This window comes from Mauremys reevesii, linkage group 19 (assembly GCF_016161935.1).
Source record: "Mauremys reevesii isolate NIE-2019 linkage group 19, ASM1616193v1, whole genome shotgun sequence".
Classification (NCBI taxonomy): domain Eukaryota; kingdom Metazoa; phylum Chordata; order Testudines; family Geoemydidae; genus Mauremys; species Mauremys reevesii.
The window spans coordinates 15,097,466-15,111,987 of NC_052641.1; the positions used below are offsets into that span (position 1 = coordinate 15,097,466).

Consider the following 14,522-nt stretch of genomic DNA (forward strand, 5'->3'; position numbering starts at 1 on the left):
CAGCCCTGCCTGACCGCCAGTGAAAGATGACTTCTGCTTGGCAATTTTTGCTGACCCTCTGGGTGGTCGCCAACTGCTGCCTTCAGGACGGTGCAGTTCCCTAGCCCAGGGTCATTGTCAGACCCCTCTGTTCTTTTAATATTTGCAAATTAAAAACAGAAGAGTTTTTGAGTGAATAAAAAGCTTTGGTTGATTAATAAAGAGCCTGTTTAATCTTCTCTTTTGTAACAGTGTACGTTTTCCCTTGTGGACAGGCAAGTCTGTTGCTGGAGCCAGACATTACCTGCAGGGCTGTTTGAGAACTCAGCAACAGTGTATTTTCTCCCTGAGGGGCAGCGTGTTCCAGTGGGGAGGGTACGAGGCTGGAACTGGTGAGACCTGGATGCTAGTTGTGTCTCAACTCTTGACTCACTGAGTGGCTTTGGGCAAGTCATGTAGACCAAACTTTTCAAACGTGGCCAATGATTTTGGGAGCCTGACTTTGAGATGCCTTCAGCCTTGTTTTCAGAAGTGCTGAGCATCCACCCCTCCAGCAGAAAGCCACGGGACCTGCAGCTTCTCAGCACCCCTGAAAATAAGACAGAAGGCATCTCACCTGAGAAAACGTTGGCCTTAACCTCTCTGTGCCTCAGTTTCCCATCTGTAAAATGGGGTTGACACCTACCCAGTCTTGTAAAGTGCTTTGAGATCTACATAAAAAAATGCTGTCGGAGCGCTAAGTATTATGTGACTTATTTATTATTAGTGAATCGATTTTGCACGGGCTCCAGAAAATGAAACACAAAGGAACCATGAGTAACGGGGAAATCACTTCCTCCTGGTTTTGGAATATTCAGTTTATTTCACCAAGTCATGACCTTTTTAAAAAATATCTGGGTCATTATTAAAAAACAACAACGGCAACTGATGTATTTGTTTTTGTGATGTTTTCTGCTCAACATTTCCCGAAATGTTCCTGGACTAAAGAGAGAAGAGTGGTGCAGCTGTGACGTTTGAAAAAACAACCAGTACTAGAGTCTGCGGTGCATGGCCAGCCTCTGATAACTTGCTTTCTGGCACTAGATGTTATCTGTCTCTGTCAGTGTTGCATAGATTAAAATGCGGGATCTGTACTTTTCTTTTGTTTTGTTTTTCCATTTGTGTGATAACTCTTGCCGTTTTATATCACCTTTCCCTGTAGCTCTGGGTCTTGTCTGGGCTTGGCTGTTTCCTCCAGAAGGAAAAAAAAATGCAATTCTGGGGGCAAAGTCTGACCAATAATAATAAGTTTCCATCATATAAGACAGAAGGAGAGGGAGACGTGAAGGTTTTTTTCCTCTTGACTAGTCATTTAATTACAATGATCTGTAGCACAGGCAAAAGCAGCTATATACAGCTATTCCCTTGTGAGGGGTTATAGCCAAACTGGTTATTTCATTTTTGATGGCCTTTGAGAAGTGTTTAAGTGCTGGGCCGCTATTCCACAAACCTCCCGTGGGCCATATTCTGAACGGGGCTCAGGACTTGCATTGAGCTTCATTAGAAGGTGCAGCCACCTGCAGGTAGAACCGACGTCCAGTGTGCTGGTCTTGAGGGCATGGCATCCTGCAGCTTGTTAATCAGTTGAAGAAGCAGAGGACAAAGAAATGGGCCCAATACTCTGCTGATTTAAATGGGTGAAGTTGCATAGGCATCAGTGGGGAATTGCACCCGTTTACACCAGAGGAGAATTTGGTCCAGGGCAGAAAACGAGTAGAGGTCCCATTCCATGGAACAGGCGTATTCAGCGTCAGATGAAATGTTTCAGCGTGAGAGCAAGGCAAGGAGAGTTGGCTGGTTGCCCATTGCAGTCAGCATGTTGAGTTCACCCTGGAATGTCTGTGAGCAAATCTGCACTGACACAAACTGTGTTTTTCCCTGCATGTCACCTGGGTGGAGAGTAAGGAGACAGCTTCGATCCTAGACCCCGGGAAAACTGCCTTTCCAATGGTGTGTGATGCAGCCTTCAACTCCCAGTACTCCTTGAGACATTCAAAGCTGCCATCTACACATAGATTCAGAATTCTATAGGTGCCACCACAGATAGACCTGGGTCGTTGTGATAGCATCTGGGACTGGGTGGACCAGCCAGCCAGCCACTGGATAAGGAGTAAAGCTGTGTGTGGATGGCAAAGCACAGTCTGCAGGACAAACAGAACAGGCAGCGGTAGCCTGGGGTGAGGCCTGAGCTGTGAGAGGATAATTGTCTCTCCACAGACGGCAAACAAGGGAGAACCACTTGGTTTAGTTAGGAAAGGTCAAACCTGGGGGAGGCGCAATTAGCAGGTAAAAGCAGAATGACCTGGAGGGTGAAGAAGGATTGATTCACGTCTGCTTCCTTGTCAGCCCCCGCTCTGATCTGCAGGAATTGTCCATTCTCTCCCTCCCTGCTGCTAAGGAAATCAAAAGTCCCAAGTCCTTTTGATTTCATTTTTTTTAAAGTCGGTTTTAGCAATGGAGCAGGGAATCCGTTTTTGCATGGAGGTCAGTTTTAAGAAGCCGGTTATAACCTGCGTCCGCCTGAGCTGGCTACACAAATGACCCTAGAGCAGTGACTGCTTCAGTATTTGCCTGCTGAGATTTCCTACCCTAGTGAGGACCTCACAAGGCAAGGGGGCAGGGAGAGAGGGGGCCTGCAGAGGTAATTTGCACATAGAGACATTAGTCAAACTAAGCCAAAGCCATAAGGAAATCCCCTTTCTGAATGCAGTGAAGGTGAAATTCTGCCTAGTGCCCAGGGCTCCCGTGAGGCACTTAAAGGTCTTTGGGCTTGATTTCAACGGAGTTAGGAGCTTAAATACCATTGAGGGTCTGGGCCTTGGGGTCTTTATGTGGGGTTAAAGTGATGAATAAGGGCTTGCCTGGGCCTTCCACAGTGGGATGAATTTCACCCTTAAGAGACTGTCATTGTGTGACTGTTAGGGCATTTTTGAGGACCTGATTCTGCCTCATTGAAGCTTTGCCATTGATTTCAGAGACCACCAGATCCAGCCCCACCTGGACATAGCAAAGCTTCCATTTCCTCCTCTCTCTCTTTCTGTTCCGCAGAGCGTCTGTCTGCCCCTTGCTCTGTGTCCTCACCTGCAATCAGCTGAGCTCTTGGCTAAGAAACAACAGCTTCTGCAAAGAGCCCCATTTGTAAAGCCCAGGCCCTGTGTGTGTGTCTGCGCTGGTGTCACTCCCTTCGGTTTGGCTTGCATGCACCCTAATTGCCTTGTCTTTTAAATCTTGAGCTCAATTCAAAAACAAAACAAAAACCCCAGAACATTGTGAGAGTCGAAATAAACGCTTAATGGCAGTAACAAAGCGCACGTGGTCTGTGGTGCACTGCAAAGCCGGGTACGTGAACTATGGAGAGAGTCTCTACCTAGGAACATACACGCTGTACACATACGAACAACAGACTGAAGAGGAAGGCGTGAACTGGCCCCACTGAAGTCAATGGCAAAATTCCCTTTGGCTCCAATGGGGCCAGGATTTCACCCAAGAAGAGGAGCCCTTGTATTGTCTTGTTCTGTAACTGTTGCCATTAGCTGTGTAGTTAGGTTGAGCCAGGCCCTGGGAATCTGTTTGTCCCTCAAGTTTATTGGTTTGGGGCAGGATTCTTCTACCTCCGCTTTGGAGCCAAGTATGGTTCCTATAAACACGCTGAGCAGCCCCTTGTGCCACACACGGCTACTGGTGGGACTCTCCGGACAGGCAGGTGTTCTCCGTAACAAGTAAAAGGCATCACAGTCCGGCCCTGCGGAGACGCACCTTACCCCACAACTATTCCACTGAATTCAGTTTGGCTCAAAGCCTGCTCTGCAGGATCACATGGAGGTTCTGCTGTGAGCTTGTCTCGTAACGAGCTCCATGAAAGGCCAGTATCTCCATCAACTTCCTCCCGTGCCGGGAAATCCCTGGGACTCCCCCCTGGAGTAAGGCTCTACTTGGCCTGAGGAGGGGTGACAGAATTGGCCAACAGTTGTTGGAAATCTTGGCTGCGACGAGCACTGGCTTGCCTTGCCAGCAGCCTGCTTCACCCAGCCCCATTGTCGGGCCTGGCCGTTGGTAAGAGGGAGCTCCTGCCAGGGTTGTCTGGTTCCCAGGGGCGAGTCAGGGGAGCGGTGCGGCTGCGTGCGGTGGAAGACGCTTTGTTGCTGAAGGAGCCTGGAAGAATGCTGGGACCTGGACACCGCCAGGGAGGGACGTTCCAGCTCTTTACACGGCGAGATGAAGGATGGAACGTGGAAAGAGGACCTGGTTCACAACACCCGCTTTGAGGAAACCCCTTTGGGACGTGAAAGGACAGGTAAAGGCAACCCCAGGAAACCTCCCAAAGGGCAAGCCAGGGTGGTTTGTGTAGCACAAGCCCCACAGGCGCCGATTTTTCATTGTGCCGGGGGGGGGCTCAATCCCTGGTTTTGTCCCGCCTCCACTCCACCCCTTCCATCAATGCCACACGCCCGCCCCTGCTCCACCCCCACCGCGCCTCTTCCCACCCCCGAGCACTCCGCGTCCTCACTCCTCCCCCTTCCCTCCCCAGACTCCTGCATGCCATGAAACAGCTGATTGCAGTGGGCGGGAGGCGCAGGGAGGGAGGTGGAGGCACTGCTGGCGAGCGGGAAGCACTGGGGGGAAGGGAAGGTGCTGAGAGGGGGGCTTCATTTTTTCCCCAGGGGTGCTTCAGCCCCGGAGCACTCACGGCGTCAGCGCCTATGACAAGCCCAACACAAGGTTTTCCAGGACAATGAGCTAAACAGGGTCTGCTGAGGATCAGGCCATAGATGGCGCCAGATGTCCGAGGAAGTGAGCCTCTCCAAATAAGAAACAGGCACTGCTTATACATGACAGGCCATTGGTCTCTCCAGGCTGGGGACTTGACCACATGCTTTGCAATACATTTGGGTGCGGGCAGCCATATTAGGTCAGTAGAGAGACCCTAAAAGAATGAGTCCCTGTAAATTCTCCCAATTCATACATTAATCAGGCTGGTGGCTCATCCAGCTGCATCAGTTTCTTTCTGTACCTTGTGCTCAAACTCCTTTGATAGCACCTGGCTCCTGGGTCGCCAACTATTTGCAGAAAACCAAAACCCTTGCCCCGCCCCCTGCCATGCCTCTTTTCTGAGGCCACACCCCCACTCACGCCATCCCCCTCCCTCTGTCACTTGCTCTTCCCCACCCTCACTCACTCGCTCATTTTCACTGGGCTGAGGCAGGGGGTTGAGGTGTGGGGTAGTGAGGCTCCGGCTGTGGGTATGGGTTACAGGGTGGGGCCAGGTTTTGGGGTGCAGGAACAGGCTCCAGGGTGGGGTAGGGTGTTGGGGTGCAGGAGGAGGTGTGGGCTTTTGGCGGCGCTTACTTCAGGCGGCTCCCAGAAAGCTGCTGGTATCTCCCTCCAGCTCCTAAGTAGAGGCGCGACCACGTGTCTCTGCGTGCTGCCCGTGCCTGCAGGCACCGCCCCCTCAGCTCCCATTGGCTGTGGTTCCTGGCCAATGGGAGCAGCTGAGCTGGTGCTGGGGGCGGGATCAGCGCCCAGAGCCCCTGTGGCCGTCCCTCCGCCTGGGAGACAGAGGGAGATGCCAGCAGCTTCCTGGGAGTCATGCGGAGCCAGCTAGGAAGCCTACCTGTGCCGCCAACTGGACTTTTAATGGCCCGGTCAGTGGTGCTGACCGGAGCCACCAGGGTCCCTTTTCTACTGGAATTTCTGATCGAAAACCGGACACCTGGCAATCCTAGGCTCCTCCCATTCCTTTGGTCTGATTGGGCGGCACCATAACCTTAAATCTCCAGTGGATTCTTTTGCTGGTTTCCTCACCACAACTGCTGAGGAAAGCCTGTAACCCGAAGGTTTAGTGTTCCCTTCAGGGGTTCCTCTCCAGCCTTTACCTCTCGAGGCCTGCACGCGGGGTCCGGGACCACACGTTTGACTCCCAGGCTGTACATGTGGGTGTAACAAGCACAGGGATTCCTCACTGAGCCTTCGCTGCCCACCAATGTCTGCTAACTGCTGTGGCTCAGTGAGGCTGCTGGGAGTTGGCAGCTGGAAGGAGCGAGTTAGTTCACATCTCCGAAATGAGCAGGGTAGGACAGCGGGTGGGCACAAGCTCGTTCCAGGCAGGAATGTGGCATTTACATTCTCAGCCTGGAGAAAATTGAGGCTGGAGGGAGGGGGTTTGCTGTGGTTTTTATTTTATTTTAATCCTGTTATTATTCTTCTGCTTTTCATATGGTCCTGTGAGATTAATGCTGGGACCCCTTTCTTCACCCGCCGAGCGTACCCTGCCCATGTGCTGGGCGTTACGCTCTGTGCCCCTTCCACCCCTCTGGATGGAGATCGAGGCACGATGGCTTTAGCCCACCAGGCTCCTTTTGTTTCACTGAGAACCCTGAATGGGGCATCAGACTGGGGTAATGCTTTGTCCTGAGGCTGGATTCAAACAGGCCTAGAAGGGAAAGAAGCGAGTTCGCTCCAGCCCCCTGAGCCACCCACTGCCTAATCCTTTTGGGTGGCACATCACTCTGCCACAGCCCTGCTGACTCCGTTCGTGACGTGCGGCGTGATTCAGTGTCAGTACGGGTCTCGCTGTCTGGCCCTTTCGCTGCTCTTCTCTGGGCTTCCTCCCATTTAGCCCACAAACCAATGCAGCAGTTCAGGAGCTTATGTTCATATTCGGACACATGCTGTGCTGCCTTGTATCTGTCCTGTGAACTCAGGCCCCAGGGGGAGGGAGTGGAGATTCGGGGTGCTGGGCATTAAGAGACAGACACAATTATTTCAGTTAGGGCAATGCTTTGTCCTGCTGAGTGGAGTGGAGAGTCCTGATGTATTTGTTAATACAACTGACCATCATGTCAGTGCAGATTTGAGATCCCAGCAGTGACAAAAAACATCTCCCTGCCAGTATTTTTCCAACCACCAAAAAGTACGCAGCGGTGCCCTTACAAGGCTGAATACTACCCTGCAGCCATTCCACGTCCCTGCCAAAGCGGAATCCCCTGGGCACCTTAAGGCCACCAACCAATACATCTGCCTGCAGAATTCAGTTCAGCTCCACTTACAACCTGGCAGGACCACCAGCTGGGGAGGACTGGTGAGATCCACGCTTAAGAAATGGACTGAGACAGATGCTCTTGTCCGGTTCGGGGAGGCCAGCGGAGTACGGATGGGAGTTATGCCTCATCTTTCACATGTGGATTAGATACATGCGCTGGCCACGTCTGCAGGGCATTGTGCTCAGGCATGTGGCAGGGAGGCCATGCCCTGGCTCCCTTCTGACCGGAGACCAATCACAGGCGTGTCCTTTGGCAGACTGATATACTGTGTTTAGGTTAGAAGGCCCTTTGGCCAGGCCCCTTGGCAGGCTTTGGAGCTGATCTGAATGGTTGCCATTTCCCTGGGTGCTTCCACTGGTCACGGTTTGGTGGTTAAAGCACGGGGCTGGCAATTCTGCCATGGCACTAGTGCAGGCTGCTTGTGTGCCTCCATACCCCCCTCCCCCCCCGTGTAAAATGGGGAACAGTGGTGTCACGGGGCTGCATTCAGGAGTGTTTGCAGAAGCGCCCAGGATGGAGGACACAGTGGGACTGCCCAGGGCTTGCCCGCCTGTAGCCCACTGATGATTGTTTATATTCTTTCATGCTGGTGCTCTTAGCTTCTGCTCCCTGTTCCTGGTGTCCAGCCCAAGATCCTGCTGCATGTCATGAACCTTCCACACATCCTCCACCCAACCTTACTGCTTCTCTCCCAGCTCCTCTTCCTGGGACCAGCAGGTAACGGTCGACCACGTCTTATCCATTTTTTCCCCATGGTAGCTGTTCTTTGCCAAGATAGCTTCTAATCTGCTCCATATGCTCTGGCCTTTTCTTACTTCCCATTGCACTGAGCATGAGTGCAGCCTTTTCACTCCATACTCCTTCCCCATCTTGTCCCGGTCTCCAGCCATTGTTTCCTGGAATCCCTATGCTTAGCATGTGCAGTAAAGGGCTGTCATTCTCGATTTGGCCTGCAACTGATGATGATGTTTGATTTTAATGTCTTGTAATTGTATCTTCCAGAATCTAATTGTGCTTTCCCCATCTCTCCTCTCCCCCCCAACCATTATATCTGTTTGAGCATGGATAGATAGAGAAGGGGTCACTGGGCTGCATGCATGGATTATGCTTTTAACATCCTATGAAATTGCATTTGCAATTTCGATCTGCCAAGTCTTCTGGAAATAAGCCCTGAAAGTCTTGCGCAAATCCTTTGGCGCAGCACATCTTGATTTCTTTTCTATCTTAATAATGTGACTAATTATTGTTGGGAGTCCAGAGGAGATGGCTTAGTGGCGCAGGCTTCAGGCTTTAAACAAGTAGGCGGTCTACACTGAAACCTTGCACTAGTCCAGCTCCATTTCTGGGACCCCCAGTGTAGACCGGCCACTGGCATTTCTACCACATTGTCCAACACTATTCAGTGCAGTATCAGGTGTGGAAGTGTCATAGAAGACAGCACGGTCAGTGAATAAAGCACTTAATTATGGGACAGTGCACAGGGGTCTTATTCCTCAATTACTGACTCACTATGTCACCATGGGCAAGTCACTGTCTCTCTCTGCCCCACCAACCGTTGTCATGTCTAGTCAGATTGTAAATTCTGTCTCTCACTACGTATATTGTCACCCTTCCACTCTGCAGAGTGGTAGCAGATGTCTAGGCGCTTCAGAAGGAGAAATTAGTGTAAACCGTTTTCTTTATTCTCTATACACCAGTCCTGGAACAGAGGTGGTCACAAATGGACTCCTCGTTGTTTTTGCTGATACAGACTAAGGGCCACAACTCTGAAACCCGAGCGACAGCTGAGTGTCTTATTCAGATGGCCCAGATAAGATCTGGAAGAGCTCAGTGGCTGATCTTTAAAGGGAGCCAAAAATCTTGCCCACAGGGTCCTTCACTTCCACCCCCCCACCCCACCCCCTGATTATTTGTTCCCTGGCTTGAAATAATCCATAACTTCACAGACAAGGAATGCATTTCCCACCCCACCCCTTGCTCTACATTTCTCTGTGTTTGCATTACCATTTGCAAGCTATTCACTGTGGGCTGCAGCTTGGAGGCTGGTGGGGTGGCTTTCGCCTGCACCCCCCTTCCCAGGCCAGGCACGTCTGTGTCACCCTACGGGCCTTTCTAGCTGGGAGGCTGCATCTGCCATTTGGGCTGAGAATCCAGCCGGCCTCCTCAGGCCGCACCAGAGATCTGCCCTGCTCTGTGTTTTCAGGGGCAAGCACCTGGTGTGCTTGGAGCTGCCTCATCCCTTTGCATCTCAGCGAACATCCAGCTGTTCTCTCCTCCTGTACATCTTTCCTTCCTGGCCTGGTTTCCCCACATCCATTCAGCTGCTTGCCCCGTGTCCTCCTCTGACCCCCTGTAGCATTCAGCCTGCATCTGCTGGCTTGAGCCGGGGAGTGTTTGAGTGGTGGGGGAGCCGAACAGGCTAGTATTTCAGTGAATGATGTGGGCTTTAGGACCTGCTTCCAATCGCCCCTTCCTCCAGCTCCCACCCACCGCCTCACCAGGGGAGTTGCTCAGAAAGTGCTTTTCTTCTCCCTTGCAGAAGCTGAACTTTGGAGGATTTTCCTTCATGCAGCTGTTGGTGGCTGCACTTCTTCCAAGAGCTGGTCTCGGCTCGCCCCTCCCCAAGGAGGGCACCTTCTAGCAAAGGGACATTAGCCCAGCAGCACTGGCAGCTGATTTGTTTCAGTGCCTGTCTGGGAGCAGCCAGCAATGAATGGAAAGGCTGTGGGGGAGCTGGGTCTGCAGCTGGGGGCTCTCCTCTGCCCCTCTAGAAGTAGCTAAGGAAAAGGCAGCCTGATTTCTCTGCGTGGGATCGTTCTGGCCCCGGGGGAGATTCTCAGCTCTTTTTGGGGAGTGGGGGCGGAACGAACTGGAGAAGCAGCATTTTGCACGAAGGAAGCCGAGGAAGAAGGTTTGGGGGGCCATGTCTTCAGGCAGTAGCAGGAGCAGAGGGGTTGCCTGTCTCTGTGCATTGGAGGACTCCCAAGCCATGCATCACAGAGCAGGGCTCCTCCTGGGGCTTTGGTTGCTACTGGCCTCAGGCCTTGGAGAGCCCATCCCTGATTCTGGAGGGGTCACCTTGGCCTTTGTCTTTGATGTCACTGGCTCCATGTACGACGACCTGGTGCAGGTGATGGATGGAGCATCCCGGATCTTGGAGCGGACACTCAGCAGGAGCACAAAAGCCATTAGCAACTATGCGCTGATCCCCTTTCATGACCCAGGTAAGGCGGTTCCGGTTCGCGCTAACCCTGTTGAGAACAATGCATTGCGCCAACCCAAGACCCCTGGTTCTGGTCCAGGGCAATGCAGTGCAAGAAACCAGGCTCCATGGTTCTGGTCCAGACAAAGTGCTGCGTTGCATTAAGCCAGAATCAGTTGTTCTGGTCCAATATGAAAAATGCTACGAAATACGGGCCCCGTTTGCGCAAGACATTGCATTGCACTGATTTAGGGCCATTGGTTCCAGTCATACTGAGCCCATTTCACTCTGGGGACTGAGTTCTGCTCCTGTAAAAGGCCTAGGACTGTGGTTCCATTAACCCTGACTCCGTATGAAAACACACAGAGCTGCATTGAGTAAGGATCAAAGTCCCCCCACCCGTTCAAGGCAACTTTGTCCTGCCCTATTGTCCCCCTTCTGATCCTCAGCTTTTCCGCCTTGTTAGGCACAGGGCAAGCTGGGAGGTAAACGCGCCAAACACAGCCGGAGCAGGGTTATGCTAATATGGCTAGAAGCATTGGCACCTGACTCACTGGCTAGCAAGTATCGGTTTAACTTGGAAAAGCATCAGTCTGACCCAGACAGCCAGGGCCTGAGATGGAAGCTGCCAGTTTCCTGAAGTAATTCTAACAAGCCTCCCCAAATCCTGGGGGATTCCTGCTGCAGCTGATTCTCCTCACGTTACCATCCCATTTCGATTGCTTTAGCCTCAGGTCCTTGCTTAATTCACGGCCCTGCAGCTTGGACTGCAATTTCCTCCAGTCCTGGAACTGGAGCAGGGTTGGGCCAGCTCTGTACTTGGATGGAAGACCTCAGAGAGGCTGGGTGCTGCAGGACAGGGACGGGGCTATTGGCTCTCCGAGGATGTGTCTGTACGGCCAAAAGTGTGTCCTTAACTCAGGTCAGCTAACACAGGTTCAAATAACAGTGAAGACGAGGCTACTTGGCTTTTATCTTGCAGCAGAGGTGAAAGTAAGCCGGTACGCTGTGCCAGACGGTGGACCGGCTTCCCCAGGCTGGCGATTTAAAGGACCCGGGGCTCCCTGCAGCGGCTGGAGCCCCAGGCCCTTTAAATCATTGCCCCGAGCCCCGCTGCCGAAGCCCTGGGCCCTTTAAATCGCTGCGCAAGCCCTGCTGCCGGAGCCCCAGGGTAGCAGCAGCAGCTGGGAGCCCCTGGGACTCCGTCGGTGATTTAAAGGGCCGGGAGCTCCGCTGCGGTAGTGGTGGCTGGAGCCCCGGGCCCTTTAAATTGCCCCGGGGCTCCCAGCTGTCTCCACAGAGTGTTTTAAAGGGCGTGATTTTAAGGGCTCGGGGCTCCCAGCTGCCACAGCCAAAGTCCCGGAGCCTTTAAATCTTGATTTAAAGGGCCCAGGTATTTAAAGGCCTCTCCTTTTCTGGCTGAGGCCACACCCCCTGCGCAGGACTCGGGCATACAGGTAAATCCTTTGTGTTACTTTCACCCCGGCTAGCGGCTTGAATTCAACCCCAGGCTGCCTTGTAGGCTTGAACTCTAGCTTCTCCAGCCAGCACAGAACCAGCGATATGGTAAGGGCCCTATAGTACTGCAAGTGCTGTATATTGGCTGATCCTTGTGGGCATTAATGAGGGCAGGTCACTTTTCACAAGGATTAATTATGGTGTTAATTCTGAGGACCCTGGCCACATTCCAATTTGGTTAATTACATCCTGCTTCCCTAAAAGTCCTCTTTTGCTTTTTCTGCTGGCGGATACACTTCACATCATGTCCCAAACTACTGTTGCCGTACGCTGTTACAGTTACTGTGATCCACCCCAGAGTTGGCTGAATTTTAGTGGTTGGGTGAAGAGATGCCGCAGAGCAGTTTGAGGTCTTTCTATCTGAAGAACACAACTGGGCTAGAAGTCGTAATTGTTTATTTGAACGGTGATAATAAACAAGGAAACAATGCTCCAAGTTAAATAAAGATGAAAGTTGCTCCTCTTACTGGTCCTTGCTTTTATACACATCCATGAGGGGCTAATCATTCATACCAAATAAGAACAAGCTCTCTGCCAAAAATTCATACAGAAAATAGCAATTATGAAGAAAGGAACATTTGAATTAAGAATACTGAAGATAGCAGGAGAAGCTGTCAGAGGCACTTTTAGAATGAACCGCCATCTGTCTGTTGTCTACATTCCTTAATAGAAACAGGGCCCCTCTCTACAGCCCTGCATCCACTTGGTCGGTGGGGATGCATCTGTCTTTTGTAACAGAGAGAGCAGCTGGCTTGTCCATTAAACCCAGGCAGCTCGTGTTTCTGCACTGGTTACCGCTGGAGACGGCGCCCCGAGGAACGCTAGGCCAGGTGATTTGAGTGGACTCCATTTAATATGGTCCTGTGTATGGAATGTCTCAAGGTACCGGACGTGACTCTTCCTTGGGGATGGATCCAGATAAGTCAATTGACTCTGTGGCTCATCTAAATGGGGATACTTAAGGAGTTGGCAAGTTCCCGTTCCTCCGTTCTCTGTCCCACGCTGCTCCACACCGGGAAGTTTCATACCCACAACATCTGCTCTGCACGTGCTGTGCATTGTTGCCATCACACCCCAGCCAAGGTCCTGCCCTCACAGGAATAACTACCCAGCAGGGCTCGGTCTTGTAGTCTAGGCCGGACTGAGCTGCGTGTTAGCCACGTCCCTGAGCCAGGCTGCAGTCCAAGGCCGTAGCCCAGTCTGGTAACCTAGTTACCGTGCTGATCGGCCTTGTCCATGCTGCAAGGCCAACCATCTTTTAAAAGCCTGGAGGGATTCTGGGGCTGCCCCTGTGTCCTCTGGTATGGGAGCGGTTACAGCCCTCCTTGGGCTTTGTCAGGGTGATCACCTCTCACTGCCGTCACAAAGGGCACCTGGAAAGCAGAGGGTCTCCGTCAACCCGGGAAAGAGCTGAAATAGCTTGGGAGGTGCGGGAGGATGGGGCATGGTGGGCGGGGCTGGGGGAACCTTTGTCCCGCTGTAGCTGGTTAAGTTTGCGTGGAAACAGATGGGGTTCCCTCTTGCCAGGGACTCGTCTGGCTGCAAGGTCCCTTGTCAGGCCAGGCGTCTGGTTTGCTGTAACTGGAGCACCCTGGCTCGGTAAATTGGCCATCTCTCCTGTTAAGCTGAAGGAAAAGCCTTCCGGTCTCTGTGGGAGTCGGTCAGAGCGTTGACATCATTTCAGAGGCTCATGTCCAGAGAGAAGCGGTCTGGGGAAGGGGTGCGATTGGTCAGTTCACTGGTGCTGAGCCAGAGTTTGGTGTGTTGATGGCTCATCTGAGGGTCTCTTCCATTAAAACTCCCAGCCCTCCTCTGAGGCAGGTCGGTGCTCTTAACCCCCAGAGAGCGGTGGGGAAACTGAGGCGCAATGGACCTGTGGAAGTGCATTGTGTTAACTAACTTCTCTTAGCTAACTTGATGCAAAACGTGATTTTGCCTTGAGGGAGGACAAGGGCAGTCATGTTTTAATAACGTGTTAGGAGCTGGTCGTGGTTAACTCTAGGGCGGAGTCGAGTTTAGTGTCGCATTAGTTAAAACGTGGCAGCGTGATGCGTTTTCTCATTGTAGACAAGGCTGCAGTGACGTGCCCCGGCTCCCAGCCAGGAAGTAGAACCCGGGAGCTTGGTCCTCCACCGGCCCTGCTCTAGCCACTAGCAGAATAGTAGGCTTTGAAGGTGCCCCCCCATCTCACCCAAAGCTGCAAGGCCCGGAGGGGAGGAGTGTTAACCGTGTCAAGGCATCGCACACACGGGGAGAGGCCTGCTGCACCAATGAGGGAATGTCTACACTGCAGTTAAAAACCCGCGGCTGGCCTGTGCCAGCTGACTGGGGCTCGGGGGCTCGGGCTGCGAGGTTGTCTAATTGCAATGAAGACATCCGGGCTCAGGCTGGAGCCTGGGCTATAGGACCCTGTGAAATGGGAGTGTCCCAGAGCTCCACCAGAGCTGCATGGGCCAGCTGCGGGCGTCTCCTTGCAGTGTAGACATACCCTGAGTGTGATGGAATCTGCTCTTGTGGCCTGAGCACAGGACTGAGCCAGCAACTCCTGAATTCCAACCCTCTGTCAACAAAGGGAATGTCTGCACTCCCGTCGCGGGGTGTGATGCACCTGAGCCAGCTTTACTTAGCGCTGGTACCAGAGCAGCAAAGCTGCAGCGGCAGCACGGCCCTTCAGCGCTGGCTTGGTGCCTGAGTGCCTGGCTCGGTCCCGTTTGCAGGACCAAGCCACATGGGGGTGTAACAAA

At 52.5% G+C, this 14,522-nt stretch overlaps 1 protein-coding gene across 1 annotated transcript in view; it reads left to right on the forward strand.

Moving 5' to 3' along the window:
• Positions 1-9,981: 9,981 nt before the first annotated feature.
• Positions 9,982-14,522, forward strand: part of HMCN2 (hemicentin 2) — a 152,902-nt gene continuing 148,361 nt past the window's right edge. The window contains exon 1 of the mRNA XM_039507027.1: positions 9,982-10,282. Within this exon, the coding sequence (XP_039362961.1) occupies positions 9,982-10,282 (301 nt within the window). The remainder of the gene's footprint in view (positions 10,283-14,522) is intronic.